Raw genomic sequence first — 21,659 nt, forward strand, 5'->3', positions numbered from 1 at the left:
TGTTCTCCCTTTCAGCATTGGTTGGAGTTTACAAAGTCTGTTGTGAAGCAACTGAGATGTAAGTATTCTCCATGAAAAGGCTGAAGCCTCACACTTGGGAGGGTGGGTTAAAACCTCTCATGGGAAGTAAGTCCTGGTCTTCATATGTAATTTTCCACTGCTCTGAGTATAAAATTGGCCCTCAACATATATGGATTTTCTTCTGATGATTCAGAGGCCTTTGCATCCCAGAGTGCGAGACCCAGTCATGTCCTGGTGGAGAATCTTCTCTGATGAGTGCTTCTTTATCTCTGCAGCTCAGCCTCCATTCACCATGTGCTTCCGTGTGAAGTTTTACCCTGCAGACCCTGCTGCCCTGAAAGAAGAAATAACCAGGTAAACCAGAACACCCTCCTCCCCCTCACCACTGAGACTTATTCAAGGGGACAGGGAAGGGGGACCATGACCTCTTAGATGCTCTAATTTGGAAGCTCCTCTTATAGGCAAGGAATTGTTCCATGATATAACCTACTTCCTCTGAACTTTATTTCCATGTGTTTTCTTTGTTCACATGCTCAGTGGTATTGGAATAGAGTGAGCTTCTTTCCTTCAAGAACATGAATACTTCATCTCAAACTGGTCACCTGCAAGGGAATCTGGAGTAACTAATTAATGGATACCATTTTTTCTTATACCTATTGTTGTGGATTGATTTGTGTCCCCCAAAAAATATGTATTGTAAATCCTAGCCCTATGGTGTGATTATAATCCTATTTGGGAATGGCTTTTCTTTTTTATGTTATTGCAACAGTTTTAATGTAGGGTGTGTTTTAAGTCAGTCTCTTTTGAGATATAGAAGAGGTTAAACCAGAAAGTGAGCAAGAAGATATTGACAGAGAACTTCCAGAGGTACAGGCTAGGTTCAGAAGAGGACGTGGAACAAGGGATATTGTTGCTGATGTCAAATGGATCTCAGCTGAAAGCAAAGAATACCAGAAAAATGTGTGTTATTGACTATGCAAAAGCATTTGATTGTGTGGATCATAACAAATTGTGGATAACATTGAGAAGAATGGGAATTCCAGAACACTTAATTGTACTCATGAAGAACCTCATAGGTACATAGACCAGGAGGCTGTCGTTTAAACAGAACAAGGGGACACTGCATGGTTTAAAATCAAGAAGGGAGTGTGTCAGGGTTGTATCCTTTCCCCATACTTATTAATCTATATGCAGAGCAAATAATCCAAGAAGCTGGACTATTTGAAAAGAACGTGGCATCAAGATTGGAGGAAGAATCATTAACAACCTGTGTGGTAGTTATGTTTGTGGGTCAACTTGGCTGGGCCTGGTTGAGTGGCTGGGCAGCTGGTGGTAGTTATTCCCCATGATGAGACTGGCAGTCAACTCCATGGTGGGATCTACCACAAGCAGCTGAGTAGCTGCCTTTGGGATGTGTTCTGCTTCCTGTATTTAAGGAGAAGCCTTAGGAATGGTCTCTAGCCTACGGCACACTTGGACCCTGCATGGAGCCATGTCATTGCTCAGCAGCCTGCTATGCTCTGCCGACCTTGGGACTTACAAGGTACTTAAGTTAATGGCTTGCCGTGTGGTTTGGTAACATCAGGACTGTGCCTTTTTACTTGTCAACCTTGGGGCTTCTCAGCCTCAGCAACCAGCAGCTGTCTGAGTGAAGAAATGCCTCTAGCTCTAGTAGGCCAGGAGCAGGAGGCAGAGCTGGACCCCAAGGTTGAGGGGCTTTCACCCAGCCCTAGAGCGCTTTGAACTTGGACTTAAAGTCTCCAAATTGTAAGAATAAATTCCAGTTTGTTAAGGCCATCCCATTTGTGGTATATTCTTGTCAGAGAAGCACTGGGTAACAAGAACAACCTGCAATACGCTGATGACACAACTCTGCTTGCTGAAAGTGAGGATGACATGAAGCACTTACTGATGAAGATTCAAGAATACAGTCCGCAGTATGGATTACATCTCAATATAAAGAAAATAAAATTCTCACAACTGGACCTGTAAGCAGCATCATGATGAATGGAGAAGAGATTGAAGTTGTCAGAGACTTCACATTGCTTGGTTCTACAGTCGATGCCAATGGAGGCAGCAGTCAGGACATCAGAAGACATATAGCACTGGGCAAGTCAGCTGCAAAGGACCTCTTTCAAGTTCTGAGGAACAAAGATGTCTCCTTGAGGACTAAGGTGTGCCTGACACAAGCCATAATATTTTCAGTCACCTCATATGCATGTGAGAGCTGGACAATGAATAAAGAAGACTGAAGAAGAATTGATGCTTTTGAGATGTGGTGCTGGAGAGGAATGCTGAAAGTACCATGGACTGCTGAAAGAACTAACAGGTCTATCCTGAAGGAAGTACAGCCAGAATGCTCCTTGGAAGCAAGAATGGCCAGACTTTGTCTCACCTACTTTGGTCATGTTGTCAGAAGGTACCATTCCCTGGAGAAGGATGTCATGCTTGGTAATGTGGAGGGTCGATGAAGGAGGGGAAGGCCTTCAACGAGATGGATTGACGCAGTGGCTGCTGCATTGGGCTCAAATATAGCAAGGATCATGGAGCTGGCGCAGGACTGGGCGGTGTTTCGTTCTGCTGTACGTAGGGTCGCTGTGAGTTGGAGATGACTCAACAGCACCTAACAAGAACAACAACAACATCACTATGGAAGTAGATTGCCCAACCCTCCTTCTTGAGGAGTGGCCAGTGGGTTTGAACTGCCAGCCTTCTGGTTAGCAGTCAAGTGCCTTAGGCACTACGCTACCAGAGCTCCTAGTTTTTATATTAGAAAGATTCAATTTTGACACGGAATCTCTGGGTAGTGTAAACAGTTTATGTGCTTACTGCTAACTGAAAGGTTGGATGTTCAAGTCCACCCAGAAGCACCTTGGAAGAAAGATCTGACAGTCTACTTTTGAAAAATCAGCCATAGAAAACCCTATGGAGCACAGTTCTACTTTGACACATATGGAGTCACCATGAATCAGAGTCCACCTGACAGCAACTTTTTGATTTTGGTATAACCAAAATCTTGATGTTACCTTGTAGAGGGTAGGCCCATAGGTAAAGAGATGATACCAGGGAATCCCAGAGCTGAGGAGACAGCACTGCCAGCTCTAATCCTCTCCTAAAACCTTGGCAGTGGCAAGCTGATCATTACTTGCTGTATCGTCTGTGTTCATCTTCTAAGATTTTGAGATCTACTTCTAGATCCTGAACCTCCTAGGAAAACCCCAAGGGAAGGAAAAAGAGGGAGGGAAGAAGGAAAGAATATGGAATTATTTTCATTTCATGTTCTGAAGAGCACATTGCTAGCTTTATATAAGACCAAAGGAGCGAGAGTTTCTCTAAGAAGAGAAATGAGGAAATGGGAAAGGAAGGAGACAAGAAACATAAATAAGTAGTGCAAAGGGAACAAAGAAGTAAAAAAGGGAGGGAAAGTGGTTTCTTCTCATGGGCCTCACTGGGACCAAGGGGAATCTTTTTTTGATGGAGCTGGGAGGATCGCGAAGCTATTTCCTCCAGCGCCATGGGACAGCATGCACCCACCTGCTTTGAAGCACGAAGGGCAGTGAGGTGTGTAGTTAGAACCAAACTTCATGCTCATGTTCCTTGCTTGGCTTAGAAACTACAGGCTCTGCTCATTAACCTAGGAGTGGATGTGGCTTCCATTTTGTTTCTGAAAACCAAGTCCATTCATGTTAATGAGGGACCCTGTAGCTTTCAGCTACACTGTTCTTAAATAGAGAAGAGTGCAGGCAAAGCACTAGCCTGCCCTACTCACGACCCCCAGAGTGTTTGCCTTAGCTCTGAGCTTCTCTCTGTTGAAAGAGGTGCCAATGCCAGAGTAGGCCCAGAAGTCTACTACTCCTGTACACACATTAGGGCAGACTTAAAACACCTTTTTGAGAGCTTAGCATTTCGCTTCTGACACTCTCCATCAGGATCTCCTGGCCTCCACCTCACTGGACCAACAGTGAGAATGAAAGGGGTTGGTCCAACCCAACGTAGCAAGCTGCTGGTGACACTGCCAAGACACGTGGTTTTCTGATTGTTTGAAGACAAAACCATATGGTTGTCTTAGCCCTTAGAAGAAGGAGCCCTTATTAATGCAATGTTCTAAATCAAATGTGACTGCATAATATTAGTGTACAGGCCCTCTTACCCAAAAAACAGCATTGACATAGGAGCTTAAATCCTACTTCTGTCACTTCTTGGCTGTGTGACCTTGGACAAGATATTTAACCTCTCTGACCTTCAGTTTCCTTGACTATAAACTGAGGATAATAATATATACATCACAGAATTATTAGGAGAATTAACCACCATACTATGGTCTATGTGTCTTAATGGGAGTCCCTAGATGATGCAAATGGTTAACACATATGGCTGCTAACCAAAAGGTTAGTGGTTCTAATCTACCTAGAGGTGTATCAGAAGAAAAGTCTGTTTTCAAAGCCATTGAAAACCCTACGAAGCACAATTCTACTCTAACACACACGAGGTCTCCACAAGTCAGACAACTTGACGGCAATTGGACTGGACTAGTTACATCTTAGGGAGCTCTGGTGGCATAGTGCCTAAGACATTTGACTGCTAACCAGAAAGCTGGCAGTTCAAACCCACCAGCCACTCCTTGGAAGGAAGGTTGGACAATCTACTTGCATAGTGATACTGCCTTGAAAACTCAAGGAAGGGTCACTATGAGTCAGGTTCAACTCGATGGCAGTGAGTTTGATTTTTTGGTTTAATTATCTCTTAATATACCCCCACAATAATCCTTGCACTTAGCAAAGGCACTATATATGTTTGCTGGCAGATTGGTTACATGGCCCATAAGCCCTAAGGAGTCTGCGTAGAGCACAGATGCAGTTAGGACAGGCTTTTCTCCCTTGTTTGTGGGGAAAGGCACTTCTAATAATCCCCACTCCTCCTGTATCCCCTTTCCAACTAGAGTCCTACAATTTAAGCAGCTGACTTTTGAAGACTGGGAGAGAGAGCCATCCCAGGTGCCATCCAAATCCTGATAAGCAGAGTATTAGAAACATAGCCAAGACTATCACCAAATCAGCAAACTTCAAGGACACAGTTATGGATTGAATTATTTCCAAAAAAAAAAATATGTTGTAATTCATAACTTCTATCTATGTAGTTAAAATCCCATTTGGGAATGACTTGTCTTTGTTACATTATTAGTAGGATTAGTGTAGGGTGTATCTTGAGTCGATCTCTTTTGAGATATCAAAAAAAAAAAAAAAAAAAAAACCTCATTGCCATCGAGTAGGATCCAACTCCTGGGGACCCCTCCTTGGGTTTCCAAGGTGGTATCACTACAGAAATAGATTGTCCAGCCTTCCTTCCGAGGGGTAGCTGGTGGGTTTGAACCGGCAGTCTTCTGGTTAGCAGTCAGATGCCATAGGCACTACACCACCGCAGCCCCCTTTTGAGATATAAGAGAGATTAAATAAGTGAGCAGAGGCAAGATGGGGGACAAGAGATGCCGAGTTACAGGAAGGTGAAAGAGACAAGGACCTTCCTCCAGAGCTGACAAAGAGAGAAAGCCTTTCCCTAGAGTGGGCACCCTGGATTTGGAATTTGAGCCTCCTAAACTGTGAGATGGGAGCTCTGATAGCATAGTGGCTAAAGCACTTGACTGCTAACCAGAAGGCTGGCGGTTCAAACCCACCAGCCACTCCTCGGAAGGAAGGTTGGGCAATCCTACTTCCGTAGTGATACTGCCTCGGAAACCCAAGGAGGGGTCGCTATGAGTCGGGGCCGACTCGACGGCACATAACAACAACAACAAACTGTGAGGTATTACCCCTGCCACCTAGTTGATTCCAACTCACTGTGACCCTATAGGACAGAGCAGAACTGCCTTGTAGGGTTTCCAAGTCTGTAGATCTCCACAGAAGCAGACTGCCTCATCTTTCTCCCACAGAGCAGCTGGTGCTCTGGTGGTGCAGTGGCCAAGGCATTTGACTGCTAATCAGAAGGCTGGTGACTCAAACCCACCAGCCACTCCTCAGAAGGAAGTTGAGGCAATCTATTTCTGTAAAGATTTACTGCCTTGGGAACCCAGCGGTCACTATGAGTCAGAAGCAATTCAATGGCAGTGGTTTGTTGTTTTGTTTTTTTAAAAAACTGTGAGAAAATAAATTTCTGTTTGTTAAAGTCACCCACTTGTGGTATTTCTGTTGTAGCAGTGCTACGTAGCTAAGACTGGTGGAGATAACTAAGACAGATACCAACAAGTGTATGGGCTCCTCTCCTGTCTGCTTGCATTTGTGCTAACCATCCTGGACTATGTTCCATTTGCTCTCAACCTCACAAGCCTGCCTTCTCTAGAATACAATTTCTAAGCTGGGCATTCTCAGGAACACAGATGACAGAGTGCCTGGGCCTGATTTGGAGTGTTTGTATCCCCATCCCAGCCCCTACCCCCACCCCCAAACATTCTGCTGAGATCCTGGGATTAGCTGCATTTTTTTCCTCACTCAAATCCCTACTGATTTTAAAAGGGTGGGTACGTGCCTCAGTCTCACTCCATACCCATAATTCATTTCTGGCTTAGAGCACTCCACACCACCTTGCTGCCAAACTAATTTAGCTGTCAGTGTGTTTTTTTCCTGGCAATATTGGTCCTAAATTTTGCCGCCATCTCAGCCATTCCCATAAAACTAGGCTGAGAGGAGGGACTGAAGAAGTCAGGAATAAAGAACTATGCTTCAATTTATCTCTTGGACTCTTCCCAGATGATAAATTTAGTTGCCAAATCCTGATTAATCTCTTTTGTCATTTTTTAAAGTAATAAATAGATTTTCTTGTCTGGGCTAGAGACAAGACAGAGAAAATGGGGATTAGGCACGAGATTTACCTTTTAACAGGAAATACAAGAATAGGAACTCTTTGAGAAGTCAAGTAATACAAGGAAACTGAGCGCAAATGGGTCCCACCTTCTAAGGAAGCAAAATTTGTCTGACACTGCAGGTGCTCAAAAAATGTTAAGAGAATGAATATATGTGCATGAATAAATGGAGCTATGAAGTCCTTTATTCATACAGTGAACATGAGTTAAGCCTAGTGTAAAGGTTAAAAGCTTTCACTAAGATCAATTGGCAAACTTTTTCTGTAAAGGGCCAGATAGTAATTATTTTAGGCTTCATGGGTTATCTGATCTCTGTTACAAATACTCAATTCTGACATTGTAGTGTGAAAGCAAAATGAGTATGGCTGTGTTCCAATAGAATTTTATTTGAAATTATTACAGTGGGCTGTCGTTTGCTGACCACTGGGTTAATAAATCAGAAAGACTTGGTTCAAATACCAGATCATTCTTGTTTGGTTCCAATTAGAATTTCTCTTTGATGACAGAAGTTCTCCTTACCTACTTTAGGACCCTTCTCTCTCTAACCTGATGCCTAACTGCATTATGATGGGAGTAGAAGGTCCTTGATTATGATCACTGTGTCACCTCAGACAAGTCACTTCACATCTCCAGACTTGTGTTTCCTCAGCTATGAAATGGGGGAGTTGGGCACTATGACTCTAAACACTCTCCTGTTCTGAAGTGCTGAGATTGGGTAACTCAGCTAGTCTGCTCATCAAGAACCAGCGGGGCCGGGTGGCTTCAGTAGACAGTCAGTGCATAGTGGCCCTGATGGCAAAGCCACAGTCAACAAGATAGTCTTTCTTCAGCCCACATGTGACTGAGAAAAACATGCCAGAGTCCCTTGGGTATAGTTATAATGCTATGAGTCAAGCGGTAAACTTTTCATGACCAGCAACATCAAGTCATTGATTTTCTCCTTAAATGAACAAAACATAAAACATGATGGAAGCTGCTGTAGCAGAAAAAAACAGGGGACAAGAAGCCTAGTGCAGCTTTCTCTTTTGGAGCTGACAGTTGTTTCTTTGATGAGCTCATCTCTTCTGGTCCTGTGAAGACTATGGTTTGTTTCTTTAGGACACTAACTTCCCTGTCATCCCCATCTCCCACTCTGATTGTTATGCCATTGCTAGAGACTGCTCCTTGGCTTCCTGTAGCTGTGCTGCCCCCAGCAGTGGATGGCCTTGTTTCTGTCTTAGCTCACCTGAGGCACCTGCTATGTGCCCATCAATCATGATGCCTAATCACAACAGTGGTTCTTAGTATGAGGAGGATCAGGTCCTCATGAGGGGGATGGGAGCAAATCAAAATTTTTCCAAACCACAAGGGCACCCACTAAAGAGTCTGACATCCTCCCCAGGGGAACAGTCCTCTCAACATCACATTGGGAATCACTGCTCAGGGCTTTGGCATCTCATTGAAGTATCTCCTCTAGGCCAATAGATATTGCCCCTGAATTTTGGACACAAACAAGTAGAGAGGCATGGGAGGAGTGAAGCATGAGGAGGCCCAGGGAGTGATTAGTGAGTAAGGGGTGAAAGGTTTGCATCCACATCCTGCCAAAGGTGCACCTGCAGAAGGTGGGAGTTGGAATAGTGAGAGGCAGAGAAGTGCTCTCTCTCTCTCTCCCACACACCGTGTGCCATTTCACTGTGGGAAGGAGAGTGGAGAAAAGCTTGATTTGGTTGATCCATCTTAATTATTCACTCTGCATGATGCCTTTCTCCTTCCATTTTCCCTGGCAAACACTGGGGCAGAGTTGGGGGAGGAGAAGATGAGAGTGTCTTATTAAATTCCAGACTACAGTACTCACCTTCCCTTTGGTGTGAGGACACTCCCCCTTGGTTTATTTAGAAGAATGGTTTCGAATTTTCTTAGGACCAACCCAACCAAACCCATTGCTGTCAAGTAGTGACCCAATAAGACAGAGTAGAAGTGCCCTATAGGGTTTCCAAGGCTGTAAATCTTTACAGCAGCCGACTACCACATCTTTCTCCCACTTTCTTAGGACAGTGTTTCTTAAACTTTAATCTACATACAAATTACCTGGGGGACATTATCAAAAGGCAAATTACAATTCAGTAGATCTAGGATGGGCCTAATAGTCTGCGTTTCCAAGCTCCCAGGAGATACTGATATTCCTGATATGTGGCCATACTTTGAGTAGCAAGGCCTTGAGAAGATTTTATTGCTCCTTCATTTCTGTTTGCTAATTACTAGAATCAGTAAGCCCAAGACCCTCAGGGTTACCTGCTGGTCCCCTCCCAGCCCCTTTTAGAAGGTACACCGATATTGGTACTCTTTTTCTTGAGCATTTTCACATGATCAAGTGGGCATGGAATCTTCTGTTTGATTCTTCACCCTGAAAACAGAAGCAATGGAAACCATCATTTGTTCAGGGAGGCTTCAATTTCTTTGGTTCAGATTGACATATTTAAGGGAATTTTACTACATTTCTATTACTGTCTATGGCTGCATAACAAATTACCCCAAAACTTAAAATACCAAACATTTCTTAGCTCACTGTTTCTGTGGGTCAGTAATTTAGGAGCACTTTATCTAAATGTTTCTGGCTTAGGGTTTCTTAAAAGGTTATAGTCAAGAGGTTGCCCAGGACTGCAGTCATCTGAAAGCTGGAGGAATCACTTCCAAGCCACTCACATGACTCTTGGCAGAATGCCCCAGTTTCTTGCTGACTGTTGGCAAAAAGCCTCAGTTATCACCACATGTACCTCTTTATAGGGCTTCTTAAGTGTCTTCAACAGAGTAAGTCATTTAAGAGAGAACTAGGAGGAAGTTGTGATGCCTTTATGACCAGTCTTAGAAGTCAGACACTATCTCTTCTGCCTTATTCTCTCTGTTAGAAGCAAGCCACTAAGTCCAAACCACACTCAAAGAGAGGAAGTTAAGAAATTAAGACTATGAAAGAATTTGTGTACATATTTTTTTAACCACCACAGATGCTCCTTGGCCAAGTAGGCAGTGTGGTAGCTGACTCATTCAAGGGTGTGATACTCCTGGTTTTTGCTCTTCTTAGGGCACCTGTGAGATTATGAATAGCAGAAATCCTCCTCCTTGGAAAGTAATTTCAAAATGGAAAGTCAACAATTCCATTCCACTGCACTATGGTTAAAGCACTTGACTGCTAACTGAAAGCTTGGTGGCTGGAACCCACCTGCAGCTCCATAAGGAGAAAGATGTGGCCGCCTGCTTCCATAAAGGTTACAGCCTTGGAAACTCTATGGGGTGGTTCTACTCTGTCCTTCAGGGTCTCTATGAGTTGGAATCAAGTTGGTGGCAACAGGTTTGGTTTGGTTTGGGGGAGACATTAGGAAGCAGTTATAGTGCAAGAAGGACAATATATTTTCATTGTTGTTAGTTGCTGTCAAGTCGGCTTCAATTCATGGTGACCCCATGTACAACAGAATGAAACACTGCCCAGTCCTCCATCTTCACAGTTGTTGGTATGCTGGAGTCCATTGTTGCAGCCACTGTGTTTTTCCAGTTACATAAACAATATTCTCATGTGCTCACAGAGTTTTTATTGGCTAATTTTCAGAGGTACAGGTATGTGTTGCTTAATGACTACATATATGTCCATGGTCCCATGAGGTTGGGTTGTTTTGTTTGAAGGGAAAGCAGCTCTCCTTTTGTTTATAATCTCCCCCTAATGCTTTTAAATACCCCACCCAAACCCAGACTCTTACAGCACTGGACCACGGGTGGAATACAGACAGGTGAAGCAGAGAACATGGCTTTTGGGCTTTGTCAGCAGGCAGCAGTGATGGTGGCTACTCCTGCTTCTCAGCCAGACAGAACAGGGGTGGTGCCACCAGGCATGCTCTGCTCCCTCCCTGCTTGCTTCCTCTTTCTCCTCCTGCAGCTCCTGCCAGTTTCTCTGGCTTCAGCTGGCTAGCCAAAAGAGGCAGCGTAGTTAGTAGAGTCAGTAGCAGTGGAAAGGACAACCGGAAGCAGGCTCCCATAAGGTTTTAATATAGTGTTCACATAACGTCCAAAACACATAACATCCTGTTTTAGAGAATGTGTCATGGACACACATGTGATGCATACTTGTATATCACCAGGACTTTCTTCCTAGACTGTCTTAGTTGAAGCCTGTCCACTGTGGTGACTCTGCTGATACTTGAAATAACTGGTGGCATAGCTTCTACTGCATAGTGATTAAGAGCCAAGCTCAAGAGTCTAATAATTCTCAATATGAATCCAGGTTATGCCACTGCTTAGTTGTATGTCCATGGGAAAATCACTTAAACCTCAGTTTCTTTATCTGGAAAAATGGGGATATTAATAGTACCTATCTCAAAATGTCCTGGCTGCTAACCTAAAGATTGGCAATTTGAATCCACCAGCCACTCTGCAAGAAAAAGATGTGACAGTCTGCTTCTGTAAAGATTTACAGCCTTGGAAACCCTATGGGGCAGTTCTGCTTTATCCAACAGGGCCACTGTTGAGTCAGAACTGATTCGATAGCAATAGGTTTTGGGGATTTCAGAGTGTCATATGAGAATTAAATATTATATGTAACATGTGGACTGGCAGATAGTATATGTTCAATACATGTCAGCTTCTATTAGCTCTTGATATCCTGCATCCATTTGAGATGACAGCTTTCTGTATCTGAAGAGATGCCAAAAGTTCCTGCTTAATATTTATGTTTCCTTCACCAGTGCCTCTTTTTACACCTTGGCCTCTGCCAAATAATTGAAGACTGCTTCTCCATATGGATAGATTCTCATGGCAAACCAAGGCGGAACTCTTCCTTGGCTTAGTTCTTTCACCCACCATTCCAATTATGAAGGAATGTAAGTCCAAGGTAGAGAGCCCAGATTGCCCCTTTCTCATCTAGTACCAGTTTTTGTTTCTGGCATAGATTGGCAGGGGCTAGCTCCTTTCAGAGCCCAGAGCTGAGGGACAATACCTTTACCAGGAAATGCCACTTCTGTTTTGAGCTACAGAAGGAACTGACAGGTTGTTTTGAATTGAACCTTAAATTGGTTCAGGGTAAATAAAGCACATGAGAGTCTCCAAGGAAATGGAAAACGTATTTGTTCTGTGGTATGTTTTGAGATGTTTTTTTTCCAAGGTAATAAAAATGACCTGACAAAGATTTTGATATGCCTATATTACATATTTATGTCTTCAAAGAAATCCTTTGTAGTTCATTCTCTGTTTTCTCTCCAGGTATTTAGTCTTCCTACAGATCAAAAGGGATCTCTACCATGGCCGCCTCCTCTGTAAAACATCGGATGCTGCCTTGTTAGCAGCCTATATCCTTCAAGGTAATGGTTTTTGACAGGATAAATTTGCTTTTCATGCTAAGTACAGATTACATTATTTCAGCTACCACAGATGACTACTTCTTGGATATAGACAGTATCTAACCCAAAGCAGAGTCCAAGCTAGAGGATTTTGCCCAGACTCCCTAGAGCCAGTAAGAACTGAACACTTAATCCTAAACAGGACTTAAGTCTTACTACGAGTCATTCTGACTCTATTTGGGGGATTTTCCCTGTGCCCTTAGTTGAGGAGGTTACTGAGATTCTGGAGAGTAATCTGAATCACTCTTTCCTACCCTCTCATGCACATCTCCAAGATGTGAAGCATCTGGTATCTATTTCAGAGACCTTTTAGTTCAGAGTGCTCAGAGTTGAAAATATTTCCAAGTAACAAGTGCATTTCCTAACATGCTAATAACTAAGAGTTGGGGCTGTACCCAGCTGATGCCCAGACTGGCATTTTTGCAAAACAATGGGAGAAACTTAATACACCTTCTTGACATATGGTCCCTTCCCCTTTCCTGAAGTGCAGGAGGCATTTAAATGCCACTTTCTGGATTTCTCTTAGTCCTTAGACCTGAAACTCTCATTGTCACTGGATCAATTTTGGGCCATAGCATTAAAATCATGAAGTTTCCATCAAAGAATCTTGACTCGTAATTGAAAATCTGTGAACTCCCAGAAGCTGTTTTGTAAAGAGAACTAGAAAGTTTTAGCCAATAAGAAACTAAAGTATCTCTGGCAGTAGAAGCAGGAAGATCACCTTCCTATATTACTATTGCTATAATAATCCAGAAGAGAGGGAGAATTAGTAAAGATGGAGATAAATGAATGGATTTGAGTAATATCAAGGATGTAATATCAGTAAAGAATTGAATGGCATTCTACTACTCTTTATTTACTGAAAGATAATACTTTGTTTTTGCCTAATAATTCCTTATTTGTTCACTATTTGCAAACTGAAAAGCATCATACAAATGTTAGGGTTCTTTTTAAATCGGTTTTCTACATCATCTTGATGGTATTTCTATAGCATATTTTAGATAAAGAAGAAAAAGTAGCAAAGAGAAAAACAAAACATATGAACTATCTCATTTGATGTAAAAATGTGTGTTCCTGAAAAATTGTACTACATCTGGGTAATAAAAGAACTCATACCTTAAAGAATAAAAAAGAAAGAAAGAAAGAAACTAAACTATCTCTGGCAAAATAAATATCACAACTGTGTTCAGAAACGTTAAGAGTCTGTCCATTGCAACCTTGACTTCTGAGACACCTGTTTTAAAAATCCCATAAATGGGAAGTGTCTAGAGAGAGCTTGCTGACTCTAAGGTATCCAAATATGCCCATTACATCTTTAAACAGAAAGCCTAACCCAATCTAAGTGAAATTTTAAACTCCATTCTTTCTTTCCTTGACAATCTTACTGAATTTTTCTTTTGTTTTTTCCTTAAAGAAGTAATTGATGTTAAATATTGAATTTGGAGCTTTCTAAATAAAATCATAATAAATGACTCTCTGGCTTAGGGTCATTCTGGACTTCAGGCTCAGGGAAGCCTTTAGTCTCTTGGTAATTCGTAGAAATCCCTAAGTAATTTGGAAGACACGATGAATATTTGTGGTGAAAGAGTACAAACCACAAGTACAAAAGTCAGCTGTGAGAGAAGGGCACATTTCCTTCTTAGTATTTAGTTCTCCCTCAAGACTTTTCATCTGAACTGGTTATGGCTCTCAAAGGGAAGGAAAGAGGGCAACTGCAAAGCAGCAGGAAGCTTCTCCTTCCTCTTATACCCACCATGCTTCCTCCAAGTGCTTCATATAGAGAAAGCTGGATTCTGACCCAGAATACATTGTGGAGAGCACCATGGGTCCACTGCTGTCTCAGCAAACAACTCTACGGATAGTTGAATTGGATTCTCTCTGTGAATGGCCGGAAGAGAAAGCTACACCAGGCAGAGAATTGAGAAGTCAACTTTAGAACTTGATGCTCCTGAACTCTGTGACACTTACTGGTTACAACCTAGTCAGCCTTCTGTGAATATTTATTCAGATTTATTCATCTGATTTTATTTGGACTGAGGGTTGAGTTCTGAGTTCAGATCATGGCTCATTCATCAATTTGCTGCTGAATCCTCAAAAACAAGATGAAGACTTCTGATCTGGCTCAGGCCCAAGAGGGTCTGTCTTCTGATAGAACTCAGTTTCCTGAGTTGCCACAAAGAACAGGGCTCCCAGGCCTTCTTCTCAGGGCTGAATGGACAAGGACTGTGTCACAGGCTTCTGCTCTTTTATTACAAATTTATTTGTGGTGGTCTCAGAAAACAGAGTCAACACCACTATCTTTCTGTTTAAACTTAAACATCAACCCAAAGTGCATGGATGGGGGAAAAACAAAGGTGAATGTGTTCTGAGGGATCTGCCCTTCTATCTGTGGACTCGGGATCCATTGCTCTTTGTAAAGCTGATTTGTGCTTTGGCTTTTGTTGTATGTGTCAATCTCTTTGTTGCTTTGCCAGTAACAATTTACCTGTCTGCACAATTATTTTCCCCTACCTTCCTTTTTAAAGCGGAGATTGGGGATTATGATCCCGGGAAACACCCTGAAGGCTACAGCTCCAAGTTCCAGTTTTTCCCTAAACATTCAGAGAAACTGGAAAGGAAAATCGCTGAGATTCACAAAACAGAGCTCAGGTGGGTAATACTCGGTTCAGGCTCAGGGCACAATGGCTGTCCCATAACAGGAGCAAACAGACTCTGTGCATTGTATTCTGTTCATGTAGACTGTTTTATGATACATGGTGATGCTCCCAGCCTTCCTAACTCTGGATATACCATGTGTAATTTTATTTATTTATTCATATATAATATATATATAATAAATATATATGTTTATTTTGTTGTTGAGAATATACATAGCAAAGCATACACCAATTCTACATGCACCATTTAGTGACACTGACTACACTATTTGAGGTATATAACCATTCTCACCCTCCTTTTCTGAGTCATTCCTCCTCCACTAACAGAAATTCACTGCCCCTAAGGCTCCTATCTAATCTTTCACGTGAATGTTGTCAATTTGATCCCATAGACATAGTTCTTAAAAGAGTATACTGCTCAAGGCAGACATTCTTCACTCAGTAAGCTAAACTACTGTTTGGTTTTAAGAAGATCTCAGGGGATATTTTTGGTTTGAGGTTTAAAGATTATCTCAGAACAGTAGTTTGAAGGATTCATGCAAGCTTCATGGCTTCAGGAAGTCTGAAGTCCATGAAAATTTGAAATTCTGTTCTGCATTTCCCCCCTTGTGATCAGCATTCTATGGAAACTTTGATCAAATATTTGTTCGGTAATGGTGGATGGGCACTATCCAGTTCTTCTATACTCATGGCAAAGGAGGCAGTTGTTATGGAGACAGTTAGCCACACACTCTATATCTTCCTCTTATTCCTGACTCTCCTTCTTCCTCTTTTGTTCCAGGCAAATAGAGACCAACTGTTGTGCCTTGGATGTCCACTTGCAGGTTTTTAAGGCCGTAGAAACTACATATTGAACTAGAAGGTAGAACAGAAGCACTAAACACATTAGGCCAATTAACTGGGATGTCCCATGAAACCTCCAAACCAAGAAACCAAATCCCACAAGGTCTTTGGTTGTACATAAGCAGCCTCGGCAGCTACTTTTTTTTTTTTTTTTTGGTAACTTTTGTAAACCTATCTATTCCACAACTTTTGCCAATTCAACTTTTTACATATAGGTAACTTATTGACAGCAATTACAATAATTAGCTGTGCAAGTCTACCCTTAATGTGATTATGTCCATCATCATTAAACACTCCCCTTCCCCCATTTTTCTTCTCTGGTAACTACTAGTAAACTTTGTTCTCTATACATATGCTTTTTCTTCTCTTCTTATATAAGTGAGATCATACAATATTTGTCCTTTTGAGATTGACCTATTTCACTCAGCATTATGTCTTCCAGCTCCATCCAGAGTGTAGCATGTATCAAGACATCATTTCTTCTGCTGGCTGAGTAGTATTCCATTGTATGTATGGACCACATTTTTATTATCTATTCATCTGTTGATGGGCATTTAGGTTGTTTCCAACTTTTAGCTATTATGAATACACTGCAGTGACCATTGGTGTAAAGTCTCTGTTTGAGTCTCTGCTTTCAAGTCTTTTGGATATATACCTAGGAGTGGAATTGCTAGGTCCTGTGGTAGTCCTATTTTTGGTTTTTTGAGGAACTGCAGCACTGTTTTCTATAACAGCTGTGCCATTTTGCATTCCCACCAACAATAAGTAATGGTTCCGATTTCCCCACATCCTTGTAGACATTTGTTATTTGATGGTTTGTTTTTGTTTGTTTGTTTGTTTGTTAATCTTAGCCATCCTGGTGGGAGTACAATAGTATCTCATTGTGGTTTTGATTTGCTTCTCTCTGATGGCTAATGACTCTGAGCATCTTTTCAGGTGCTTGGTGGCCATTTGAATGTCCTCTTTGGTGAAATGTCTATTCAAGTCCTTTACCCATTTATCATTGGGTTGTGGTTTTGTTGTTAAGTTCTTATATATGTTTTGGTTATTATGATTGGTTTTGATGGGTATCCTGAGAATACATTGGTTTAGGGGCTGTATCTTCAGCAATGCCTGACTCAACTCCCACACACACACCTGACCCTGATGGTGCACAAAAGAGAAGCAGCTTGAAGCAAGGCTGGTTTTCCTCATCTTCTTTGAGCTCACCCATAATATTCTGAGTCCCAAAAAAGTGTTAATGCATCCTTTCACCCACATGAAATCTATAAAGACTGATTTAAAAAACAACAACAAGATGACAACAGGGTACTTGAGCTACAATTTCTGTGGCACAGTAAAACAGATTCTCCAAATTGTTAACAAAGAAGAAAATAGTTACATATAGTGTGGTAAACTAAAATGGAAAGCCATCATTTTAATACCATTTTTTAAATCTTTCTGGAGAAGGATATGTTTGTTTCTAATAATAATACTAAGCTCAATCAGTTCCTACACGCCCCCCTCTTAAAAAAAAAAACAACTTTCACTCAGAGATTTCAGGTTAAACTCCTGAGTTTACCAGCAAATACATCCCAAAAGCCTTCTTAGCCTCGGTAAACAGGCCCCTTGCCCATTGTGTGGCAGAACCCAGGGCTCCTCCCAGCATTCTTTCAGGGGAAAAGCGACCCCTTGTGGTAGTCATCAGAATAAACTTGGGCACGCATGGGGTCTTGCTGCATCAGAAGGCGCTGGCCAGCGGGATTTAGGAAATGTCAGAACAGTGAGGGCACTTCCCCTAGAACCCTCATCTAAGGCAAGGAATCCCCAGGATATGATGCCCGATTTCAGGGCCCTGGAGATGTGGGCGGGCTCCTGTGGTGACTGGAGCCCACAGGGCCCACCACCCTCCAGGCAGTGAGCCGATGATACCACCACTGCCGAAGCTCCCTGGAAGGGCCTACTCCAGCCACCTCTGGTGCCCAGTCCATCCCTGCTGTGTGATAACACTTACAGGGCAGCCTGCCTGCATTCTACATGCATTTTCCAAACACCTTCCCTGTGTCTTGGGTGCTCTGGTGACTGTACAAAAAGTTAGCATCCACAATAATACCTGCAGGTTGATCAGATAAAAGAAAAGAAACAAAGCACTGTAGGTATTACTTACCTGTTCAGCCTCCTCTTCATAATGTAATAATGTAAAAAATATGACTGTGTTTCCTTTCTCCCACTCTAATATGAGTCCCTTGAGGGTAGGATCCAGAATGTGCACTACATTTTATTTATTTATGTTGTATGTTTTATAGCAAGTAGCACAGAAACTGGCAAATAAAGGTGCTGATTGATTGGTGCCTTTTCAAAAGGACTCCAGAGGGATTCTGTCCTGCTATGCCTTTGGGTTGGCTTATCTTCCTCCCCTGCCATATTACCCGAGGCGAATGTTGAACTTAGAATTAGGAGCATTCAGTCCTTCCCACCAGCCATCAGAGTTGTTGTTGACCTCACAAACTGCCCGCCACACCCACACACCCACACACATACACAGGAACCAGTCTCATATGTATAGAAGGCATCTGTTTCCATAGGACTCTGGATGTGGCCTCATAGCCTGATGGTTATACCACCACTGGTTCTGCACTGAGCTCATCGGCACATCTGCTGAAGAGGCAGCCAGCAGGGGAATGATGCTAAAAGCCCCTTCTTCAGCTTACAGCTGGCGCTGGTTACGTTTTTTTTTTTTTTTTTTTCTGCTTGTTTCCTTTTCATAGTCATCATCCTGTGGACAAACAGAGCTACTGTAGAGTCTGAGGAGCTCACACAGTCTTCTCCTGACTTTATATTCCCACATTCCTTTTTGGTAAAAGAAGAGGGTTGGATGGCACCAGCAAGATATACAGACTCTTTCTTTGTATTTCAGTCTTGATCAGATAAAAGAAAAGAAACAAAGCACTGCAGCCAGCGTGCAGATGTGTTTCGTTTGCCCCCAGATATTTAAAACAATTGGGGGAAAATAAAATAAAAAGGCATTGCCATCAAATCAATTCCGACTCATACTCTATAGGACAGAGTAGAACTGCTCCATAGGAATTCCAAGGCTGTGAATGTTTACGGAAGCAGACTGCTTCACCTTTCTCCCTCAGAGAGGCTGGAGGATTTAAACTGCCCACCTTTCTGTTAGAAGCTGAGCACTTAACCACTATACCACTAGGACTCTTTAAATTATGCCACATCACATAAAAATCAGTATCTCTCATTTCTCTTTAAAAAAAATCAGAACATCTAGCAATTCTGGGCTCCACATTCCCACATGATTACAGTCTCAGAGCTGAGGAAAAGCCACTTCCATTAGATGCAGAAAGAGCTCTGCAGGTTGCCACAGCCCACACTGTCTTACACTCCGGCCCAGGTCACTCATTATATGGCCTGCCTCACCCTTGAAGGCATTCGAGTTTTTGATCCCAGACAGGAGTCTCTGAAAAGTTGGTCCTGGGACAATAGGAAGCACACTCAGGAAAACCTGGCATGTGTGCTTCCCCTTGAGCCCTTCTTTTTTTTTTTAATTGTTATTGTTGCAAAAACAATCACCAATTCAAATTTCTACATGTCCATTTCAGTGACATTGGAACTGTGCAGCCATTCTTATCCTCCTTCTCTGAGTTGTTCCTCCTCCATTAACATAAACTCATTGCCCCCTAAGGCTTCTATCTAATCTTTGGAGCTGCTGTTGTCACTTTGATCCCATATAGATAGTTCTTAAAAGTGCATAATGCTCAAGGCAGGCATTTTTTACTAGTTAAGGTAAACTATTGTTTGGTTTTAAGAAGACTTCAGGGGATATTTTTGGTTTAAGGATTAAGGATGATCTCAGGGTAATCATTTTGAGGGTTCATCCAGTTTCCATGATTCCAGAAGGTCTGAAGCCCATGAGAATTTGAAATTCTGTTCTGTATTTTTCCCCTTTTGATTACAATTCTTCTATAGAATTTTTGATCAAAATGTTCCGTAATAGTAGCTGAGCACCGTCCAGTTCTTCTGGTCTCACGGCAAAGGAGGCAGTTGTTCAGGAAGGCTATTAGCCACATATTCTATCTCCTCCTCTTCTTCCTGACTCTCCTTCTTCCTCTGTTGTTCCAAGCAAATTGAAACCAATTATTGTGCCTTAGATGGCTCCTTGTAGGCTTTTAAGACCACCAGGTACTATGCATCAAACTATGAGGTAAAACAGAAGCACTAAGCATGTTATTAGTCCAATTAACTGGAATGTTCCATGAAACCATAACCCTAAACCTCCAAACTAAGGAACCAAATCCCATGAGGTCTTTGGTTGTACATAAGCAGCCTTTCTCTCTCCCTCTTTCTCTCTCTCTCTTTCTGTCCTTGTTATAAATATATCTATCACACTATTTTTGCCACTTCAACTACTTACAGGTATATAACTTATTGATAGCAATTACGTTAATCAACTGTGTAACTTATCACCGTAAACTGAAAGTCAATGCTCCATAAGCAATAACACCCCTCTCTCTTCCATCTTCCTGCCATCTAAGGACTTCTTAATAGACTTTACCTCATTGGCACCTGTGGGAACAGGAAGCCCTGAAATCATCTCGTTTTCTTCATTCCAGTGGTCAAACACCAGCAACATCAGAGCTAAACTTTTTAAGGAAAGCACAGACCTTGGAGACATATGGAGTGGACCCCCACCCTTGTAAGGTAAGCTCCCCTGGTTGGAGACTGCACTGACCTTGCTCCTCTAAAGGGCAATAGGCAGCAAAACACCAAGTGCCTGTGCCCATTGGGCCACCTTCACAGTCTGAATAATTGGCTCTTTCTGTGACAGATGCTAATGTCTAATTCTGAGAACTTCTCAGGATTCCATACTGCATCATTTTTGTGATGCCACATCAATTTTTGAAGGATCTGAGGCAAGTCAATCTAAATAACAAATTGGAAACAGGGGCCCCACTTTGGCAGCAATGGGTAATTTGGTGGAAGTGAAGAAAAGAGGGATGTGGAAGGCCCCCCACAGGGAACAACAGGAGGTGGCTCAGCACACTGCCCACCTTTCTCTGACCCGTAATCTACTTCCTTTCCAAGAGTGGGTTTTATTGACTGCAGTGGCATAAGTCACTGTGTGGAACTGCAGTGGAGTCACATTTAATTCCATTATGTGCCCACGAAGACGAGACGGGAACCAGCCGGGAGGCTCTGCCCAGAGAAAAACCTCTGTAATTACTTACATGTGTCTGGCATTTTGGAGATGAGCTCAGGCAGCTACAGTCACTGCTGAGAACAGCAGAGGCCCCTGGCCTTTCTGTTCTTTCTGGGGCCATGTCCCTCCACTTCGTCTCCACGCTGCTATTGCTTGAACGTTCCTGATTTCTGCCTCAGTTTCTCCACCTTTTTGCCTCTCCCTCATTCAATTATTGGAGAGGCCCCTGCACCACTGGAAAAAACAAACTCAAACTGATCGGAAAGGAAACAGTATGAGATGAGAACAGGAGATTGGGTTTAGGTGAGAAGACACCATAAATTTCTAACAGAAATGAATAGAACACAAAACAAGGAACTCAGTGACGCGGGGGCAGAATGGTGTTTTCCTTGGTCCCTTGGTAAGGCCATGTCAATTTGCTCTTGCCTAGAATTTAATGCTGGGACTTTTAATATGAATCTTGAGAACATTCTGATGCTCAGAAACCCTGGTCACCTTCCCCGCCCCATCGTTCCCTATTCACTAGCACAGCCTACTGCTACATAATCTCTGTGTTCTTGGGGGGCAGCAGTCAGAAAACACATTCATGCCTTTTTGTACCAAATAACTGACACATGGATATTCACAAAGGAATTAGTCAGGCTTCCTAAATTAAAAAAAAAAAAAAAAAAACACTGCCGTCAAGTTGACTCATAGTGACCCCTCCTTGGGTTTCCAAGGCAGTAGCTCTATGG

General features: G+C 42.4%; 1 protein-coding gene across 1 annotated transcript in view; it reads left to right on the top strand.

Annotated features, from left to right (window-relative positions):
- The window catches only part of FRMD5 (FERM domain containing 5), a 382,954-nt gene that overhangs the window by 319,624 nt on the left and 41,671 nt on the right, over positions 1-21,659 (top strand). The window contains exons 3-7 of the mRNA XM_007935243.2: positions 16-58; positions 297-375; positions 12,098-12,195; positions 14,760-14,883; positions 20,339-20,426. Coding sequence (XP_007933434.1) covers positions 16-58; positions 297-375; positions 12,098-12,195; positions 14,760-14,883; positions 20,339-20,426 — 432 coding nt within the window. The remainder of the gene's footprint in view (positions 1-15; positions 59-296; positions 376-12,097; positions 12,196-14,759; positions 14,884-20,338; positions 20,427-21,659) is intronic.

Source organism: Orycteropus afer, unplaced genomic scaffold (genome assembly GCF_000298275.1).
Source record: "Orycteropus afer afer isolate SDZICR_OR568_19922 unplaced genomic scaffold, OryAfe1.0 scaffold00026, whole genome shotgun sequence".
Classification (NCBI taxonomy): domain Eukaryota; kingdom Metazoa; phylum Chordata; class Mammalia; order Tubulidentata; family Orycteropodidae; genus Orycteropus; species Orycteropus afer.